Source organism: Periplaneta americana, chromosome 10 (assembly GCF_040183065.1).
Source record: "Periplaneta americana isolate PAMFEO1 chromosome 10, P.americana_PAMFEO1_priV1, whole genome shotgun sequence".
In the NCBI taxonomy this organism is placed as follows: domain Eukaryota; kingdom Metazoa; phylum Arthropoda; class Insecta; order Blattodea; family Blattidae; genus Periplaneta; species Periplaneta americana.
In genome coordinates this window covers 54,339,365-54,359,298 of record NC_091126.1, presented here as the reverse complement: position 1 = coordinate 54,359,298, position 19,934 = coordinate 54,339,365, and the positions used below count along the sequence as shown (strand labels likewise).

The following is a 19,934-nucleotide window of genomic DNA, read 5'->3' as shown; positions in this document are numbered from 1 at the left end:
TTTATGAAATATGACTTTTGATCTTGAGACTATGTCAACTTAATTTCTCGTATAGAACTTACTGTATTTGGTTCTTTTATTGATTTTTAGTTAATTGCAATCTTCAAAACTGAAAAATGTTAAAATTTAATGGAGAACTTATTTCTCTACACAGCTGTTTCAGAATACATTAAGTCATTTTTGTGATTTATTTTCTTTCTGAATTATATCTTCATTTTTTATTAATGTTAGAGTAAAAAAAATAATCTGCTGAAGGATGGTGAGTGGCATAAATTCAAATCAGATTCAGATCTGGTCTATGAATTGTACCAGATACTACTTATTTTGTCCACACCTGTGGAGTAACGGTCAGCACATCTGGCCGCGAAACCAGGTGGCCCGGGTTCGAATCCCGGTCGGGGCAAGTTACCTGGTTGAGGTTTTTTCCGGGGTTTTCCCTCAACCCAATCCAAGCAAATGCTGGGTAACTTTCGGTGCTGGACTCCGGACTCATTTCACCGGCATTATCACCTTCATTTCATTCAGATGCTAAATAACCTAGATGTTGATACAGCGTCGTAAAATAACCCAATAAAATAAAAAAAAACTAGTTATTTTGTAATTGAAACAACCACATTACGGAGATATTGAAAAAGTTTATCTTTCTTTTGTACATAGTTCATATACTTCAAATATGTTTTCGTTATTATTTGAACCTCATGAAGTGTGGCTTTTAACTCTTTGTTGTCATACAAATGTCCAAAGTGTCCACTGTTTTTATAACAAGCTATTTCTTCCTTGAAAACATGACTATTCTTCACTTGCGTGATTAGTAAGCTCTAAATTCTCATTTTTTCCAAGTGTTTTTACTATTTGGTTAGCTGTAGATCGCTTTTGAATTGAATATATTTTAACATTGCCTATAACTGAGGAATAAATCAGGGATTACTCTGCATACCTAAAAAAAAAAAAAAAAAAACAATTGGAACATTTCTGTTTCGAACAAGAACTGACATACACTATTGAATTTTCAGCTAAATGCTAGAAGAATTTTGGTCTGGTCAGTAGCAATAAAACATTTCCTCAAAAAAATTCATGGATTGCCACACATAGCAGAGTCAAGCAGAATGAAACATTATTTTCTTAACTATTTAACTGCACATTGAATAACTAATAACAGTATTAGTTTTATGGTTCATAATGGGGCAACACTTCTCAAAATGTAAGTTGTTACTTGTATAACTTAAAATAAATATTTAATTCGATTCTTGTATCGTAAAGGCATATTGATGTAATGTAACAGTTACTTTTATTGCAATTAATTGTTATAAGTATAGGCCTACATTAAAATATGCTGTTTTACTATTTATATGGTTTTAAAAGCTGCATGCATAGTTGAGAAAGAAGAAAAGGAGATAAATTGAGGCGGATTCCGGAATAAGGGCACATAGGCTTATGTGTCCTTTTTGCAAAGATTGCATTTTAACTGACCGCTCGAGTTCATAGGAATATACCTACCACTTTTCGTTTCTTGACTATGCAACAACGGGACAGGAGAGCTGTTTATGCAATGATGCTAGGGGTCAGGATCGAGCATCCCATATACATCAGCCGTTCACTGCTCATAGGTATATCCAGTGGCGGCTCGTGACTTTTTAAACGCATGTGCTACAATAATAATAATAATAATAATAATAATAATAATAATAATAATAAATGAACAATCTAACAGCTCTTATTAAATAGTTTTCGAAGTCCCTTTGAAAACATTATTTGATTCCATATGTTCTTTTACGGCATTGTCAGTGCTGCTAATAATGTCTACAATTCCTTAAAAAAAAAAAAAAAAAAAAAAAAAAAAAAAAAAAAAAAAAAAAAAAAAACACCAGGATTTTTTATTCGTTAGATTCATCATGTCCCCTGAGGGCGAGCACAATGGCACCAGAACTTACCGCAATCAATTATTCTGGAAAGATTGTGTCTGTTTTTTCTACCTGTTGGTTGTGTTTTATAATATTATCTTGGTAGGCTCTGCTTAATGTTGTGGCAATATTACCTGTGCCAAGCAGGGAGAGATCTAACACATTGTTGATATGTTTCTTATTTGCACCATGGATTTTAATTAAATAATTAAGATGGCCAAGATCTTTGACACCTGTCTTGCTAAATGCATCACTGTTTCCAAAAAGAAGACAAGGAAAGCAGAAGAGTGAATTTCTAATATTACAACTAAAAATCCAGTTAATGCATCATAAACTTTCCTATTGAACTGTCTTGTGTATTCGGAAACCGGTATTCCCCGTAGTCGGAAACCGGTCTACCTAACTCTTTAATTTGTATTTTATCTCCTAGAGATTAAAAAAAAATATATTTTTAACAAATTGTCAACTGAATTCATGTCAATGGTCCAACACTGGCACTCATCTGGGATAAGTAAGAACACAACACTTAACAACACAAAATAATACACCATGCAAACAACCACTCACTTTAGACACGGATTTGAAAAACACGATTGTGTGCATCCTTCCCGGTTCCGACCACGTGTTAGTATCCCCAACCCTCTTGTTCAAATAGTAGACAATCCACAATTGAATACAACTAAAATGCATATATTTACAAATGTAAACATGTATGTCTAATTTTATTAACTAGAAGAATTGAAAACAATGACTAAAAACCAAATTCATAATACAAAAAATAAATGTTTGTAATTAAATACATTATTTTAATAACTGAAGTTTTAGTTATAAATACATAAGTTGGCTATTCTGTCTGGCTACCCTTCCGTTAGCACAAAGGGGAAAGCAGTTTCATGAGGTTTTCAGTGCTTGCGGGGAAGTGAAAAGGGTAACTGGAGCATGCGCATTCCTCCTTTTCGACATCTTTCTTGTGCTTAGCACATCTCGCACTACAGTGGAGGGTGAATGATGAAACGTGACAAGGCGGAAGATTCAAATGCTTTAACAATAAGAACGGAAACATATGTTAACTATTGCAATCTAAATTAATATCTTTGATGTTTTTAAAATAAAAAATCTTTTTCTCTCTTATATTTATTTTGTGCTGTAGCACATGAGCACATAAGGACCGGCCGCCCCTGGGTATATCATTCTGTGCGTACACTGTTGTGCAGTTGGTTTGACCATTTACAGATTGAGGCCTATAGAGTATGTGCTTATTGGTGATAGTGTATTATGTGTAAAAATTAAAAAACTTATCTTGTAATTATTATTGAATTTAAATACTTTATAGTCACAATGGTATGAAAGAAAAATTTCACAACCTCGAGCGGGATTCGAATCTACGGCTTCCTGTACTCCGGTCAGGCGCTCTACCAACTGAGCTATCGAGTTCATCTCACGCCAAAGGCTCGGAATCATCCTTTCATACTGGCGACTCTGTTATTGAGTACTGTCCATCCAAGATTACATTTGTAATTATTATTAAATAATGGAAGATACTGCGAGTAATTTTGTTTTATTATTGCTTCATGGAAACTCCTACTTCTATTGTTTCATGGAAACCCAAGCAAAAAAGAATGCTAATTCAGTGGCATCGTTTTTGTATGACTGCCTTCAAATAAATCTTAAAGAATGTCCACACATGGAAACTGTTATAATGATGTCTGATGCCACAGAAGGACAAAAGAGAAATTCGATGCTTTTGAAGTTTTCTGCTTGATTCAGGTTGAAATAATCCATGTTTCTGTTCATGGCCATTCATTTACACAATGTGACAGAAACTCTGGACTCGTGAGATCTGCTATGAAAAGAAAGAAACCATTGGAACTGCAAAACCATGGTTGAAAGCTATAGCAACATGCAGAAAACATCCTAGTAACTTTGAGGTTATAATGGATCATACTATTATAAAAGAGTGAGATACAGCTTTAACGCTCTATTTCATGAAGACTCCAGCCCCTAGACGCAAATTTACGATTATGAAGTATTTTGTAGTGAAATACAAAGTGGATGGTACTTTCCTGTGCTCCGAAAATTACAACCCTTGTGGATTCCCTTAAACTATTTTATCAGACTCAATATAATGGTATTACACCTATGATTGTTCTATTCCTAACAATCAGCCAAGCCAAGGTTGACAACATAAGATCTCTATTTAAGTACTTACACGAAGACGACGTGAATGGCTAGAATTTGTCCTCGAAAGATCTTATAATACATAGAAAAACAAAGTAGTACTATGCCTATGTATGGACAATAAACGTTTTGTAAAATAAGTTGATTAATGAGTTGTTGTTGTTATTATTATTTCTATACTATTCACTGAAATGCAATGAGATTGTGAATATTTTTTATGTTAATATTTTTGTCTATTTGAAATTATTTTGTAAATAGTTTTACATTTGTTTATTCTTTCGTTATCATCACTCCTTAAGTTTATTTAAAGTAAATAAAATATATTTGGAAAAAGGGCACATAGGTCGTACCTGTTGTACTTACTATTGTGACAAAATATTCGTAAGTTTACAAATGTATTTTATACATATTAGCATATTAACAAATGATGAATTTGTAAAATATAAGGAAATAAATCAAAATTGTGTTTGAAATGTGTACTGGCAACACATCACCTTTGCAGGTCATTATCTCAAAATGCACTTTATGGGTATGTGCCGTTCTTCCAGAACCGGCCTCAATTGAACAAATCTTTCTAAAACGTATCATTGAACATTTTTTATAGCTACAGTTTTGTGAATCGAGTGACATTTTCAGAATTTGATTTAGTTCAATTAAATTCTGTATGTATAAGTTTTGTTTCTAATCTGATTTAGCTTACAAATTTTACAATAGAAAATTATTATGCTTACATTACTAACGACTTTAATTACATTTAAATTGAATTACATTTTATAAACAGGATTCCAGTAATGCTGTAAGCAAGCGTGTGACAGATGGTGGGGACAACTCTGTTTTATTGAGTTGTCGTGACTGTGGAGTTTGTGTCCATTCTGGCTGTTATGGTGTGACAGTCTTACCTTCCACTCCTGCTGATCGTGCAGATTGGACATGTGACAAATGTCGTGCTGGTATGCACCAGGTGGTAAGTATTTGTGTCATAGAGCTTCACAAAGCTTAATTATACAAAGTACAAAAATTTGTCTATTTATATACAAATATTATTGAGATCTGGGGAATTTACTTATCACAAATACTGTATATAGATAGGATAAGTTCAAAATTTTGTAAAAAAAAATGTTAAGGTATTGTATTGTATTGTATTGTATTGTATTGTATTGTATTGTATTGTATTGTATTGTATTGTATTGTATCCATGGTATTCGTACATTGCTTCACAGCTAGAATATGGAACAAGTCAAAAAACTTAATACTATTATAAAGTCTTAATTTATAGTCACAGTCTAGTTTAAATATATACAGAAGAGGTTTACAATATAGCCTACTAGTACAACACAAAATTTTAATATCAGTTTCATGAAGCATTGTTGAATGTTATGAATTCACCTACAGAATACAAGGCATGAGAAATTAGGTACTACTTTAATTTGGCTCTAAATAATCATGTTTTGAGTTTAATTTCTTATATAAAAAAAAATTTTACTGCCCTAAAACACACTCCTTTTTGATAACACGATAGACTTGCTGATGGAGTATGAAAGTCATTTTTTTGACGCGTATTTATGGTATGAACTGTTGAATTAGTTACAAAGTTTTCACGATTATATACGAGGAAGATTATTAATGAAAAAATATACTGACAAGCCATGAGCATTATTTGTAGTTTTTTTTTTTTAATAGTCCTACATGATTCCCTAGATTTGGCACCTACTATTATTGTAATTACTTTTTTTTTGGTAGGAATATACTGTTACTATCAGTGGAATTTCCCCAGAATATTATTCCAAAACTCATTACTGAGTGGAAGTATGCAAAATATATTGTTTTTAAGGTATTGATATCTACTGTCTTTTGCGTAGATATAATAGCAAAACGTACTTAATTTAGTTTTGGGGTAATTTATTTAATATTATTTTTCCAATTTAACACATTATCGATTTTAAGCCAAGAAATTTGGTTGTTGTTGGTTTTTCTATTAGGTACCTATTGTTCATTTTTGCGCTTGAAATTTGCGATGTTAAATTTGGACAGGATTTAAATTGAATTATTTATTAGTTTTGTTACAGTTTAATACTAATTTATTCACTGAGAACCAGTTATATATTTTGAGGAGAATTTCCTCTGTTGAAGATTGGAATGTGTTGGAGTTATTGGTTGTAATTACTATACTTATGTCATCTGCAAATAATATGGGATGACCTACATCTTTTATTAGGGGGCAAGATCATTTTATGAACACTAGAAACAGTGGGGGTACCTAATATTGATCCTTGAGGAATTCCATTATTAATAGTTCCCCATGTCGAGGTTTGAACTTAAAAGTTAATATTAATATATTTTTCATATTAGTTGTCTTGTGTAGAATTGTAGAACATAGCAACCCAGACCCGTGAATATTGACTATCTCCCGGAAGATAAATATTTATATACAGTCACCATTCTGGTTTGGGGAAATCAAAATATAGTCAGCCTACACTTTATGATCTTGACTGATTTATGGTATCTAGTTCTTATGGTGAACAAAGTGACTTTTGAGGTAGGTCATAATGTTTTGCTTGGGCACAGACTACTCAATTTTACTTCCTTCTGGAAGAAGATACGTTGAGGATTTTTATTTTCTTAAGCGGGTTTCCAGGGCTATCTTTTTTTTTCCGAATCTGTTCAAGAAACTTATGAAATACAGCCACAAATACTTACTGAAATCAAATGATATGAATTTAATTGATATGCAAAACTGCACTTACATAAAAATTATAGTTTTAGTTGGCCATCTTAATAAATTTTTAAGTCTATGCATATATTTATACTCTTACATATTTTCAGCTGAAGAAATGTTTCATTATTCTAAACAAGACTTTTTGTGTTTTTTCAGTATTGTTGTTTGTGCTATGTTCGGGGTGGAGCTTTGAAACGTACAACAGATGCACGTTGGGCACACATACTATGTGCTTTACTTCTACCTGGTGTTGCATTCAAGGACTCTATATGCAAGGAACCAATCAGTGTCCTGTCTGTTGCTAAGTCTAATACAAATCTTGTGAGTAATATACAGAAAGAATTTTTGTTGCACAGTATATTGCACCAAAGTTTTAATGTTTATAAAAATTGATAAAACAGTAATGTGGTTTGTAAATGTTTAAAGGTGTATAATGCATGTAATAAATATAAAAATTAACATTAATACATGAATTACATAACTATGTCATTGACCATTCGGTGTAAATTTGGACTGAAATTACATTAAGTAAAGAATGAATTTAAAAATTTATTTGAATAGCAGACCCAACTAAATAAACTGACCTCTCAAATGCTGGATAAGATGGTTAGACCATGCACAACATTCGTGTTTATTTGTATATTTGAAGATGAAACAAGCAAAGCATATTGAAACACTGAAAATTTTTCTACTTGGTTACTCATACAGGAATTAAAAAAAAAAACTGATTTTTAGTTAGTAATAAAATTTGATCACAATAATGCTTTTTATTTACTTTCGTCCCTTTGGTAATTTTCATTCTGCTCCAATATTTTGGTTTATGAATATTTAATTACCTATTGCCATCGTGGTAGGTTTGTAGAATTACTTTCTTGAATTAGGATAGAAGATACAGTATGTGGTATGCAGTACTTTTATGTAAGTATGATATTCTTACCATTTGGATTACACAAATTCTCATTTGGGATTTGTGTTTCCACTGGTGTATAGTAAAAAAGAGTTACTCTACCTACTTTCACTAACTGATTTTACTTCAAGAGTTAGAAAAAATTAAATACTCGCTCACCCTCTCTCCTTGTCTACATTTTCCTCTGCCTCTTCCTCTTTTTATTTCCATCCCAGTCTCCTTCTCTCTAAAAATGTAATTGGTTTCATTTTGGAAACTTACTGGAGTATGTCCATCATCTTTGCTAAGCTTGTGTCTACAAATTTGAGTTCGCCAATTATACAGAATGGAAGTAAAATAATCTTGCAGATTGAAAAGAGAAGATAGGGTACACTTAAATGAATAGAAAAACTATATTATGTTTTGGAATTAAATACACTGTTAAATAAGAGTGCCTAAATGTATGCTACTTGTGGACAGTCCTGCGAAGCTTGTTGCCTACATAGAGGAGGACTGCTACTAATACTCGGCTCATTTTTTAATTCCGTATCTGTACTTATTTTGCAGGAGTGTTTGTTTTGTGGCAATAAGTGTGGCGCCTGTGTCCAGTGTAGTCATTCAAGGTGTCGTAATATGTTACACCCTATGTGTGCCCTTCTATCTGGTGCACAGTTTCACATTCCGTTCTGGAATAGTAACTCAACACAAATGAATATAGCATGCAAAGGCCACGCACACAAACATGATAAGGTGAGCTGTTAATTATTGCTATTGTTGAATTTTGATAGTCAGGTGTTAAAGGCTTTGTTTTAAAAGATGCATAATTATTTTGTGGAAATACATAACATTTTTTTAACAAGTCATTAGTTTAATTTTATTTTGTATTTAACAAGTTGAATTGTTCAGGAATGAATGTAGTTTTTTATTATTATTTTTTAATTTTTTAATTTGTACCATGTTTCTTTTGAATGACTTGTTGCTTTCTTTGATTGTGTTGTTGGTTAGTACTTAACATACCTTAGTGTATAATATTATCATACCTCTTTAGTGTCCATAGGATTACTATAAATTCTTATTAGGGTTGTTTTTTATTTGATAATTTCACAAATTGAAATTATGCATTATGTTGGCAGATTTGTAACGTTCACATAGGACAGTTGGTGTGGGCACGCCATAAAAATGGACGTTATTACAAAGGGAGAATTGATAACATCTCAGAGATACAGTTCTACATGGTAGTATTTTCTGATGGTTCCTTCAGTCATGATCTCTACCCAAAAGACATTACGGTAAGTTTCTAATTAGAATTTTCATTTAAATTCCGTATGATACTAATATTTCATCACAGTCGCTACTTTTTCGTAAATGCTCTGGTATAAATTTGTTTAATTTCACATGATGAGCTCTCAAACCTCACATGTTTTAGTTACAGAATAATATGGTGATTTATTTAATTTGCTAGTATTATTATCACTCATAACTACTGAAGAAGTGGTGAACAAAGTGAACACATACATTGCATACAAACAATACAGCACTGACACGCCATATTGAGAAGTGATGAGCAAAATTCACTGATACAGTAGCGTGCAAATTAATCCGAACAACGTAATTACTTATGCAAAAACACTCAAATGGGATAAAAAAAGGATCTAAGACATACCTCAGTAATCTATGTGGCCTCCCTTGTTCCTAATAACAGCTCTGAGACGATTTGGCATGGATTCCACTAATTTCCCACAAATATTCTTCATTTCTTCATCGCGAAACCATACACCAATGAGGGCAGAAATCATCTTCTCCTTTGTAGAACAATCCATTTTTGCATTCTTCTTTTGCAAATTGACCACAAGTTCTCAATGGGGTTGATGTCGGGTGACTTGCCTGGCCAGGGGAGTACCTGAATATTCTTCTTGTTGAAGAATTCTGTAGTTTTTCGAGACGTATGGCATGGTGCCAGGTCTTGTTGGAACACACCTCTGCCATCCGGAAATGATTTTTGCAGCTGGGGTACGATTCTGGTTTCCAATAAGTGAATATACAGTATTTGTCAGAATTCATCATTCCCTTGATAGGTATTAATGCTCCAGGCCCTTCATGTGTAAAACAACCCCAAAACATTACTTTAGGGGGGTATTTGGGTGCTTGTTGGAGATGAGCTTCTGTTACTTTTTCGGATCCTTTCCATACGTAAGAAACACGGTGGCCGTGGACCTCGAAATGAGACTCATCAGAAAAAAGTACATTTTTCCAGTTATTCACTGTCCAGTGTTGATGTAATTTTGCCCACATTAAGCATTTTTTGCACATAACAGGGGTTAGCAGTTGCTTCTTAATAGGCTTACGAGCCCTTCGTCCAGCTTCCAAAAGCCTACGCCGCACTGTTGTGACGTGAATATTTGCCCCAGTGGTAGCCATTAACTCGCGGGTTAAGTCGATAGCAGTTAGTCTAGGATTTAATTTACTTTACCTGACAATTAAACGATCATCTGCAGGTGAAGTCTTTCTTTTCCGGCCACAGTTTCCTTTTTTCTGGGGTGTGATGGATCCAGTCTCCCTGTATCGTTTTATGATCGAATTAACAGTAGCCAAACCGATGTGACATTCTGCAGCAATTTGCCTCTGTGTCATAGAAGAATGCTCTGCTAATGTTATAATTTTAGACCGTTTTCGTGGAGTTGTATCCATTTGTGAAGACGACAGAATGTACACAGGATTGCAGTATTAAGTCTTCAACACAACTGAAATGCTTATAAGTACAAAACAACAGGCAAAATGTCACATATTATAAAAAAAATAATGACAGGCCTTCAACAATGGAATTACACGTACTACAGATGTCAATTAAAGCGGTATGAGCAGCTGTGAGGCCAACAATGACAGAAAATGTAAAAATATGTCGTGTTCGGATTAATTTGCACTCTACTGTAGTTGAATCTACAAGGAAAGGAAATACATAATTTTGCATTTTCGAGGCTTCTTTTTATTAAAGCAAACTGCTTATATTATTCAGATTCTTTATTTTTTTCGTGGAATGATTTTGAACATACATTAAAAAAATTAAACACTCTTAGATGTAGAAACAGTCAACGTTTCAGAGCTACATATTATCAGTTCCGTCATCTGGAACATACCTCTGATTGAGGTTCTGGCTGATATTGTGTACATGTATTGTCAGGCAGTACATTTCACTTCATGATACATGTCGGAATAAGAACAATTGTTTGCATACATCTGAAGTCTGATTAGTGTAATAGTACTAGTCAGCGATGTATGCAGTGGAGGGGGAAAGGAAGTGGCCAGCTTACCCCATTATCTCCTGGCTTAGTTGTCTCATAAGTGATTCCTTATTGGTGTCAACATACGAGGTTCAAACCTGTCTTCGGAGAGTTGGCTAAACAACAACATCTGAAAGAGTGGGAAGGAGGAACTTGCCTATTGGCTCTGTTACCAAGAGCTGTTTTCCAGTACTGGTTTTCATGATGCTGGAGCCAATACATATCTGCAAATTGTTGAATATCTCAACATTTATAAAATAGTGCGAACACTCAAAGACCCGGACCATGTTGGACACTGTGAATGTCTCAAACTGTATTTAAATAATACAGTGCATGGTATATACAACTTGCCGGCTTTGTAAGCAGTCGTAGCTCATGTGTTTAGTGGAGAGATTCGACTGCTGTCTCACATGCGAGGAAAATGAATCGACAGTGAATGGTTTTCTCTTTATTGTCATTTACAACAATGGTTTCAACATATGCATTAATAAAAGGTCAGATCAATATAAGGTTTTCTTATTACCTCTTACAGGGGCATTATTTATTTGTACAGGACTATAGGCCTGAATCACGACCATTGTTTTTTTCTTTGTTCTTTATTTTCATTCATTCTTTATTTCTTTACTTCTTTACTTATAATAAATAAGTAATAAACTTTCTTACCTTTCTTTCTCTCTCTATTTATTTATTTAATCTGGTAGAGATAAGGTCATCAGGCTTTCTCTTCCCCTCTACCAGGAGTTTAGAACTACAGTTACAATAAAAGTACTGTAACATAAACTGATTAATAAAGACTGGACAATTTACTGTAAAATTTAAGAACAAAGAAAGTATTAGTTACTGAAGTACAAATTAAACGTAGAATAATATTATTATATAGGGATGAATTACTGGAGATTTAAGTATTTTATGTTACAATAAGAGAACTATATACAAAGAGAACAGAACAAGTACTGGTTCTACATTTAAAGTGATTCAAGGTTCCCAAAGAAAGAAACAGTTTCTTTCTGTTCAAACTGGCGAACATGTCAAATACTTAGAATGCAAACACTCTGTTATAGTGAAAAAAAAAAAATTACATACATACATACATATGTGTGAATGGTGGTGATTTAGGCCTATAGTCCTGTACAAATAAATAATACCCCTGTAAGAAGTAATAAGAAAACCTTATGTTTATCTGAGCTTTTGTTAGTGCATATGTTGAAAATGATTTCCAACTTTCTGGATATAAAAATCGCATTGGTTTATAATATTCTGAAATAGCTTCTGCAACTATCGATTCGTAATTTCTCTCAAGCTGGCCTGATTTCATTCAGCTCTTCAAGAGTGTGTAGATTGTTCACGTAAACTTTCTTAGGTCTGTTTAATTAAACAGGAATGTAGGAAGTAAATATTTGTGATTTTTAATAATATTTTGTATTTGTGAAATTAGTAAAGTACTTCCATTATTTTAAATTTATTTTAGAACTTTTGCCTTCATACATAGAGATAAATTACATTAGAATAAAATTTGATTCTTTGTTTACTGAAGATAACTCAAGAAGGGTATGTATTCTTTGCTTTACTTTGCCACTATTTTAGTCCAATTGACTGACTCTTTTGAAAGAGAGATCCTTTTCATTAATTGTGCTTTTCACTGCTGTTATGTAGAATATTATATTTACTAATGTTGACATGTTGTGAATTATGTTTCCAGAACTTCTCGTGTGTGAAAGATGGACCACCACCTGTAGGAGCAGATGTAGAAGTTCTATGGACTGATGGTGATAAATACAGTGGCCAGTTTCAGGGTACAAATCACCAATTGATGTATACGGTGAGTTTTCACTTTTGAAGTCTGTTGAATGATCTTATTGTGTTATTGTTTATCTTTCCTAATATTAAGCAAACTTTTATCAAATGAATTATAATTCCTCGTCCATAAAAATGTAATGTTCTTATTCTTGTACTTGCTCTTTTCTTTCCCCCTGTTGCATGTGTGACATGATTTGTCAGTACTAATTTATGGGATTTCCGTTGGGTACCGTACTTGTTACATGTACTTCACTTAGAAATCTCGTGAATTCCTCTTCCTGGAAACAAAGATTGTTTTGCTTTCAGTAAAGTTTATGTGCATGATGGTTAATCATGGAGAAATAATGGAATTATAGTTGTAGAGGAGAAAACCTGTTTCAGTAACCACATCTCCAACACAAATTTCGTAGTACCTGTTAATATAATGTAAGCATGGCTCTCTGATAGAGCTGATGTACTAGTCATTTCTTTGATGTGCATATTATATAAATGTCCATATAGTTGCCTATTTCTTACGTAATTCACTTCTCAGTTTGCAGCACATTCTTGAGATACTGTATATGTACACTTTCTGTTTGTGTCAGGCTTAGAATATACAGTCAGAAGAGATAGAGAAAGTGCCTAACATTAACTTGTCATTGGGATCCGGAAAATTGGTCACTACAGTCACACGGTGACTCGTCACGTCATATTAAATATTCGTGATGATTGTGGTTTCATTTTTCAATGACTGTAATTATAGTAGTTAAATACTTTCTATAATGCATTTTCAACAGTTGCTCGTTTTCATGACTTTTGTTATGTTAGTGAAATTTTGTGTGGAAATTTGACTAATGTATTGACTTTCTTAGTTACTGTTAAATTATGGATGACACAGACTAACAGAACAAGCGTAACAAATTAATACATGCTGGGTACATCTATAATAAACATCGAGCAAATAGGAATGGTATGGTATGGCTGTGTGATAACCTTGGTGAATGTAATCCTAGATCATATATACCCAGATTGCTCGGCATTATAGGTTTTGACAGTAACAACTTTTGTCAGGTTTACTATGCTGCCATCTAGTTGTTACATAAGGAATCATGTCATAACTCCCATTTGAATTGCATTAGCGACTGTACTGCCATCTCATGTTCATTTACAGCAGACGGGTGGCGATCCTGGCAGTTGTTCTCTTCAAAGTGCAACCGATTTTAACATAGAATGAGCAATCTATATGTGATCTGGGATGTAATGCAACAATCACGGCCACACATTACCTCTCAAGAATATTCAAATGACCTACACCTCTTGTAAATTATTCTGCAGACTCAGAACGAAGTAAAGCACGAGAAAGCATTGAAGCAATGAAAGAAAGTACAGGAACATCATGAGAGTCCATATCATTCATTGCCCAAATGGGATTGCAAATGGTAATGGGAGAGTAAACATCAAACTGCCAAGAAAAGAAGCAATAAAATGAACACTAAGAAATGTCCGAAGGCAAACTAAGGTTGCTGCCTGAATCCAAGAATCTTCATGATCTGCATGTAATTGCAGAGAGATATATAGTGAGGATCACGTAAGAGCAATTCCCAAAAGGCTAATTTGACCGTCTCTTCAGTGTTGTCAGCTAATACCAGATATCACCAAAAGAGAGTAAAATCATGTCATGTACAATAATAATAATAATAATAATAATAATAATAATAATAATAATAATAATATAGTATTAACAATAACGATGTCTTACTTATTTACCACATGTGGGAGGTGTTGGGGAGGTTTTTCTAAATAGTTCAATAATTTGTGAAAGAGTATATTTTTCTTCTGTGGGCCTCTCGCACATTATGTTAGTAGTTAGTAGATTAGTGTATGATCTAATATTAAAATGTATTTTGTCTGACAACATCAAATTTATTGCTTTGTTTAAACAGTTTACGATTCACGAGACCTAACCTACAAATGTATTTTGTTTGATCATGTGAAATGATTAATACGAATTCCGAAAATGAATGCCACTTTGAAATGTGCGCTTAAGAATACTTACTTCATTATTCAAATAAAAGTCTAAACAAGAAAGAAATTAATTAAAATGTGAAATGATATTTCTATCAATTACCCGAGGGCATGTAACACACGAAATATGTTATATTTATTTACACTTAGCCTACCTCACTATAATCTTGAATTGTAACCACAACACAAAGCAACACATAAAATAACTATAATGTATTAATATTAATAAATACTGATATTAATTAATTATTAGTATGTTCAAATTTCACTAGCTTCCAGTAATCGGCTCAGAAATCTAGAATAATATGCTACACAGTATGAGTAACTCGACAATAGGCAAGCATGATGCCACAGTCAAACGAAGCATACTCAGGGATTCCTCAGGAGCTAGACCACACAGAGTCTACGGATATTTTCTCGTTCATTAATTTGATACACTCTTTCATTTACACCTTCTATTAAAATATATCGAAAAGGACCTTTAGATACGAGAGGAAATCACTGCTCACCAGGCCAATAATTCCTGGAGTGAGTAAGAAATTTGAGTAAAATATTATGAGGTGCAAAGCATACCACAATGCAGTTATATCATAGCACAACTTGCAGTTAACATACCTGTATTTTGTGTACATTGAGGTGAGAGAGAGAGAGTTCTTGAAACATTCTATGGATTTACTGGAACTGAGATTACTGATGATCAACTTGAGAGGTTCACTATAACCAATACATTACACACTTAGTTTTATTTCATATCGCAAGATCAGTGCTAAAATCCTTAATTGGTTAAAACATGAAGTGGTGAGAGTGGAGAACAGCGAATATTTTTTATAACAAAGTGGAACAAACACGATAGATCTTCTGCGGAGTGAAAATTGGTGATTATGGAACTTTGCCATACTCGACAAACTTGAACGAACATAGCGCCTGTAATGCACGATGCTAGTTCACAGCTGTATATATTAATTTATTTCTAAATTGAAATGAAATTTATAACTTTGGTGATTGGTATTGGTAATAAATTAGAAGGAATTTAGGAATAATAATATTGTTTCAGGTGGTCTTTGAAGATAACTCTCATCGTGTATTGAAGCGTGAGGAAATTTATAGTTTGGATGAAGATATGCCCAAAAGGGTGAAAGGGCGTCTGGTAAGTATTGAATTTGCTGAATTTTAAGTGTAGAAGGTAGTTTAATTTTTTTGCAAGAACTGTTCTGAGGTTTATATATTTATCTTGCTTGTTTGTTTTAAACTCTTAATAAGAAATTTCCCGTTAATTAATTTAATTTAATTAATTAATTTATTTATTTATTCCTTTGTGAACTTCAGTACAGAAATTAATTTCTCTCCCTACGTGAAATAAGATAGGAAATACGTTTATGTTTTTATTGTTGCGTATGAGTTTATATATTCCTTATGAGAAGTATTAGTAACATTCCATAGTAGCATTATACATGAAACATTGATCTACATTGATTGTGGATGTAGTTAGTACTTTGTTGGTGCTGTATGATAATTTTATAGTGAATTAAATACGTATTTTCTAATACTATTATGATCAAAAGAACATTGCATTGTTTATGTGTTGACAGTAAAGATTTTATACATATACCAGTACCGTTGTTTTTGGATATGTTCATTAGAAACAGGCTGTGATTGATTCTACAGTTTTATACTTTGGAAACAACGAACACCATTTTTTCCTTTGGTGTACAGAAATTTCTAGCCACTAATTGATCATGCAAATCAACTTCACAATTGTTTTAGACCCTATATTAGTAAGTAGTTATTGATCAATTCGAACTCCAAATTCTTATAAGAAGTATAAAAAGAAACGTATATATTCAGAACCCTATTTTGGGTTTATAACTTCCTGTAAAGGAAAATGATGTTCGATATTTCATAAAATGTTCTTCTCTCCCTCTAAAATTTATCAGAAAAAGGGATCTTGATTGTTAGTTCAGTGCTGTGATTTACTTTCTATTTTCAAGTTACATATTTTGAGAGAAAATATATACAGTAGAATCCCTCTTATTCAGCACCAAAGGGACCAGGCTAGTTCCGGATATGAGATTTTGCTGGATAATTGAATAAATAGTGGCATATAGAAAAAAAAGTTCGTATTTCATGGTGCCAAATGTTGAAACTGCAGACATGTGAAGCTTATTTTTCTATCACTAGATCATAACTGAATAAACATAAAAACTGTGTGGATTTTCCTTATTAAAACACATCATACAACACAAATACATAATACACTAATTTTACGTTTGAATATTCACTGAAAACGAAAGTTCGTGCGAACTTTCTAATGTGGCAACAGTGACGGTCCGAACATAATTAAATAAGCATGAAAGCTGTATGGATTTCCTTTACTAAAACACATCACACAACGCAAATAATACAATAATTTTAGGTTCGAATATTTATTGAAAACGAAAGTTCTTGTGAACTTCCTAATGGGGCAACACTGACGGCCCGAACATAATTCAATAAAATAAAAACTGTGTGGATTTTCTTTATTAAAACACATTACACAACACAAATAATACACTAATTTTAGGTTCGAATATTCACTGAAAATGTAAGTTCGTGCAAACTTCCTAATGTGGCAAAACTGACAGCCCAGTCTGTGGTAATATGGCAGATTTAAACTTTTTTTTTGACCCAGCCAAAAGTGCGTTGTTTTGGTATTGCCAGTTATTTGGATGCCGGTTACGAGGGATTTTACTGTAGTAGGAAAGAAAGTTGCACTATCCCTGTCTCATCACATCTTCTTGTATCATGTGTCATAAATCTATAAAAGAAATTTACGTTGGTGTGTGCACTGTCTAAATTTTGACGAGTTTAGGAGAGAGCCAAAGCTGGGATAAAATAAGCTTTTATGAATTTGAACTCTTTAAAGTAAAGGAACTTTCCTTTTCTGCAGCACTTGCAATATGTCACAACAGCCATCAGCGCAGCTGAGGCAGTAGGTGCACTAGTCTGCTGATTTGGGGTTATGCTTGAGTGTGGGTTCGATTCTTGCTTGGGCTGATTACTTTTCCGAGGTATTCCCCAATTGTAAGGTGAATGTCCGGTAATCTATGGCGAATCCTCGTTCTCACATCGCCAAATAGTACCATCTCTCTATCACCAATTCCATCGACTTTAAATAACCTAATGTAGTTGATACAGCGTCATTAAATAACCAACTGGAAAAAAAAATGTAACACGAGTGTTAATATATATGTAAAATGATGTTAGGTTTTCATTATTTTTGATATGTATATATTAAATAATTACAAAATACGGAATACATTAATTTATTAATGGTAGGGCTGTGGATTCTATAAACAAAACCTCTGACTCCCACTTCGACTCTTTTATAACTCTAATAATATATTAATAATGGAAAATTATACAATAGCTATTTCATCACTACCACATTAATCATCATGCTACTTTTTAAACTTAGAACACATGTTTGTATAGTACTGTGGAGTCGGAGTCAGAAGCAGTTTTTGTTGTAGTTGGATTTGGTAAAAATTTGCTGACTCCAACTTCGATATAAAATATTCGGAATATACTGTTTTAATACCTCTGATACTGTGCGAGTCACTGGCGACCTCATGCTTAGGGCGATAAAATGATGCATTGAAGCACGTGGTGTGGGAATAATTCTTTGTAACTTATTTTGCCATCTAGCAAATTGTAAAAGTATTTACAAGAAACCTGAATGCTATTAAATTTGCTAGACCGTCACGTAAATGTAACAGAGGGATAAAACATATATCACTTGTTGGTATGATAGTATGAAAACTTACTGGTTGTTCATGTGCTACTGACAAATTGCATGAAAATGGAAATTGTATCAATCATTCATTTTCATGATCCATACTGTTATGGAGAGACAGATCACAATTCCGACCATTCATCTAGGGAGTCAGTTTGCTCATTTACAATATGGGAGTCTCGACACACAGCTGCCATTTCGGAGTTAGTGGGAGATTGGGAATCCGCCTGACTCTTGTAGGCCTTGGCTGTGTTTTTGAAGAGAAAATCAGACTTTTGCATTCTTTATTTTCAAATAAGATCAAACAGGTAGCCTTAAATTTAAGTAGGGGCAAGAAAGCTTCGTAGTTAAATGTATAACAGACTCTCTGTGGTTGTAATTAGACATTGGGAATCAATAACTTTTTCTTAGTAATAATCTTGAAGACAGTTTTGTTTTTGGGGACAGGGGAGGGGAAAGAAATTGTCTTTAGAAATAAAACTTAATCAGAGTTTCGTTCTTGCTTTTCAAGAGAGACTGGAACAGATGACTTTAGTTTTAGGTCGTATGAAAAAATAAAGCCTGACAGACATTACTTTACAATATGTGTTCATCAGACAGTTCGTGCACATAATTGTTCTTGAGGGTCTTCACTTTGGGTATCTAAAAGACAGGTCCACTGGCCATGTAAAGGGGTGGGAAATGGGATTTACACATTATAAATTATACTTTACACCTGTTTCAAAAAGAATACATGCTGAAAACAACAGTTGCTTAGCAAATCTGTTTTCGAGAACAAACACAAAATTTCTCCAAAACAACCCCAGTAAAATTGGGCTATTGGTGGCTTTAGCAACAAATAAACATTCTTCAGGGACAAGACTCAACAACTACAAGGCAGCAGATGCAAAGAAATTATCTTGGTGCGCAAGGAAGAAATGGTGAAACCAAGCTGGAGCAGGTGTCAGAGGCTTTGTGTACCAACTCCACAGGCCTGTGTGTAAGTATACCTCTAATGGTTATTGTAGGCTATAGCATAAATGTGTACTTAAAGTACCACAGCCAAAGTTAAAATCATTCTCACACCTACGTGTCACTGAATCTTCCTAAGCGTGAGGCTGACAGCAGCATACATGGTAGCAAAGATATTAAAATGTTATTTTCTTAAGATTTCTTATTGAGATCAGAGTCGGTACATCTTTACCGACTCCTGGCTCCATTTAAAATTGTTTACAACCCTTTGACTCCGACTCCACAGCCCTGGTTTGTGGGCCAGAAGAAGTTTTATAGATCTAGAGAAACCATGATGAATGTTACCTAAGATCCAGCATGTACCCTTACACTGCCGGGAGGTAAGTTTTAGAGTAAATTCTAGAAAAAGTATGCAAAGTAGTTTAATCTATAAATATCAGTTACTGGTGCT

General features: G+C 33.5%; 1 protein-coding gene across 7 annotated transcripts in view; it reads left to right on the top strand.

Annotated features, from left to right (window-relative positions):
• The window catches only part of LOC138707697 (lysine-specific demethylase 4C-like), a 141,321-nt gene that overhangs the window by 111,122 nt on the left and 10,265 nt on the right, over positions 1-19,934 (top strand). For 4 of the 7 annotated variants that reach the window (XM_069837509.1, XM_069837510.1, XM_069837515.1 and 1 more), the window contains 7 exons: positions 4,861-5,043; positions 6,952-7,116; positions 8,249-8,431; positions 8,815-8,970; positions 12,659-12,778; positions 15,815-15,907; positions 19,365-19,511. In XM_069837509.1, the coding sequence (XP_069693610.1) occupies positions 4,861-5,043; positions 6,952-7,116; positions 8,249-8,431; positions 8,815-8,970; positions 12,659-12,778; positions 15,815-15,907; positions 19,365-19,511 (1,047 nt within the window). Of the gene's footprint in view, positions 1-4,860; positions 5,044-6,951; positions 7,117-8,248; positions 8,432-8,814; positions 8,971-12,658; positions 12,779-15,814; positions 15,908-17,686; positions 18,056-19,364; positions 19,512-19,934 lie in introns of those variants that run through there. The other 3 variants (XM_069837512.1, XM_069837514.1, XM_069837513.1) reach the window with 3 other exon arrangements.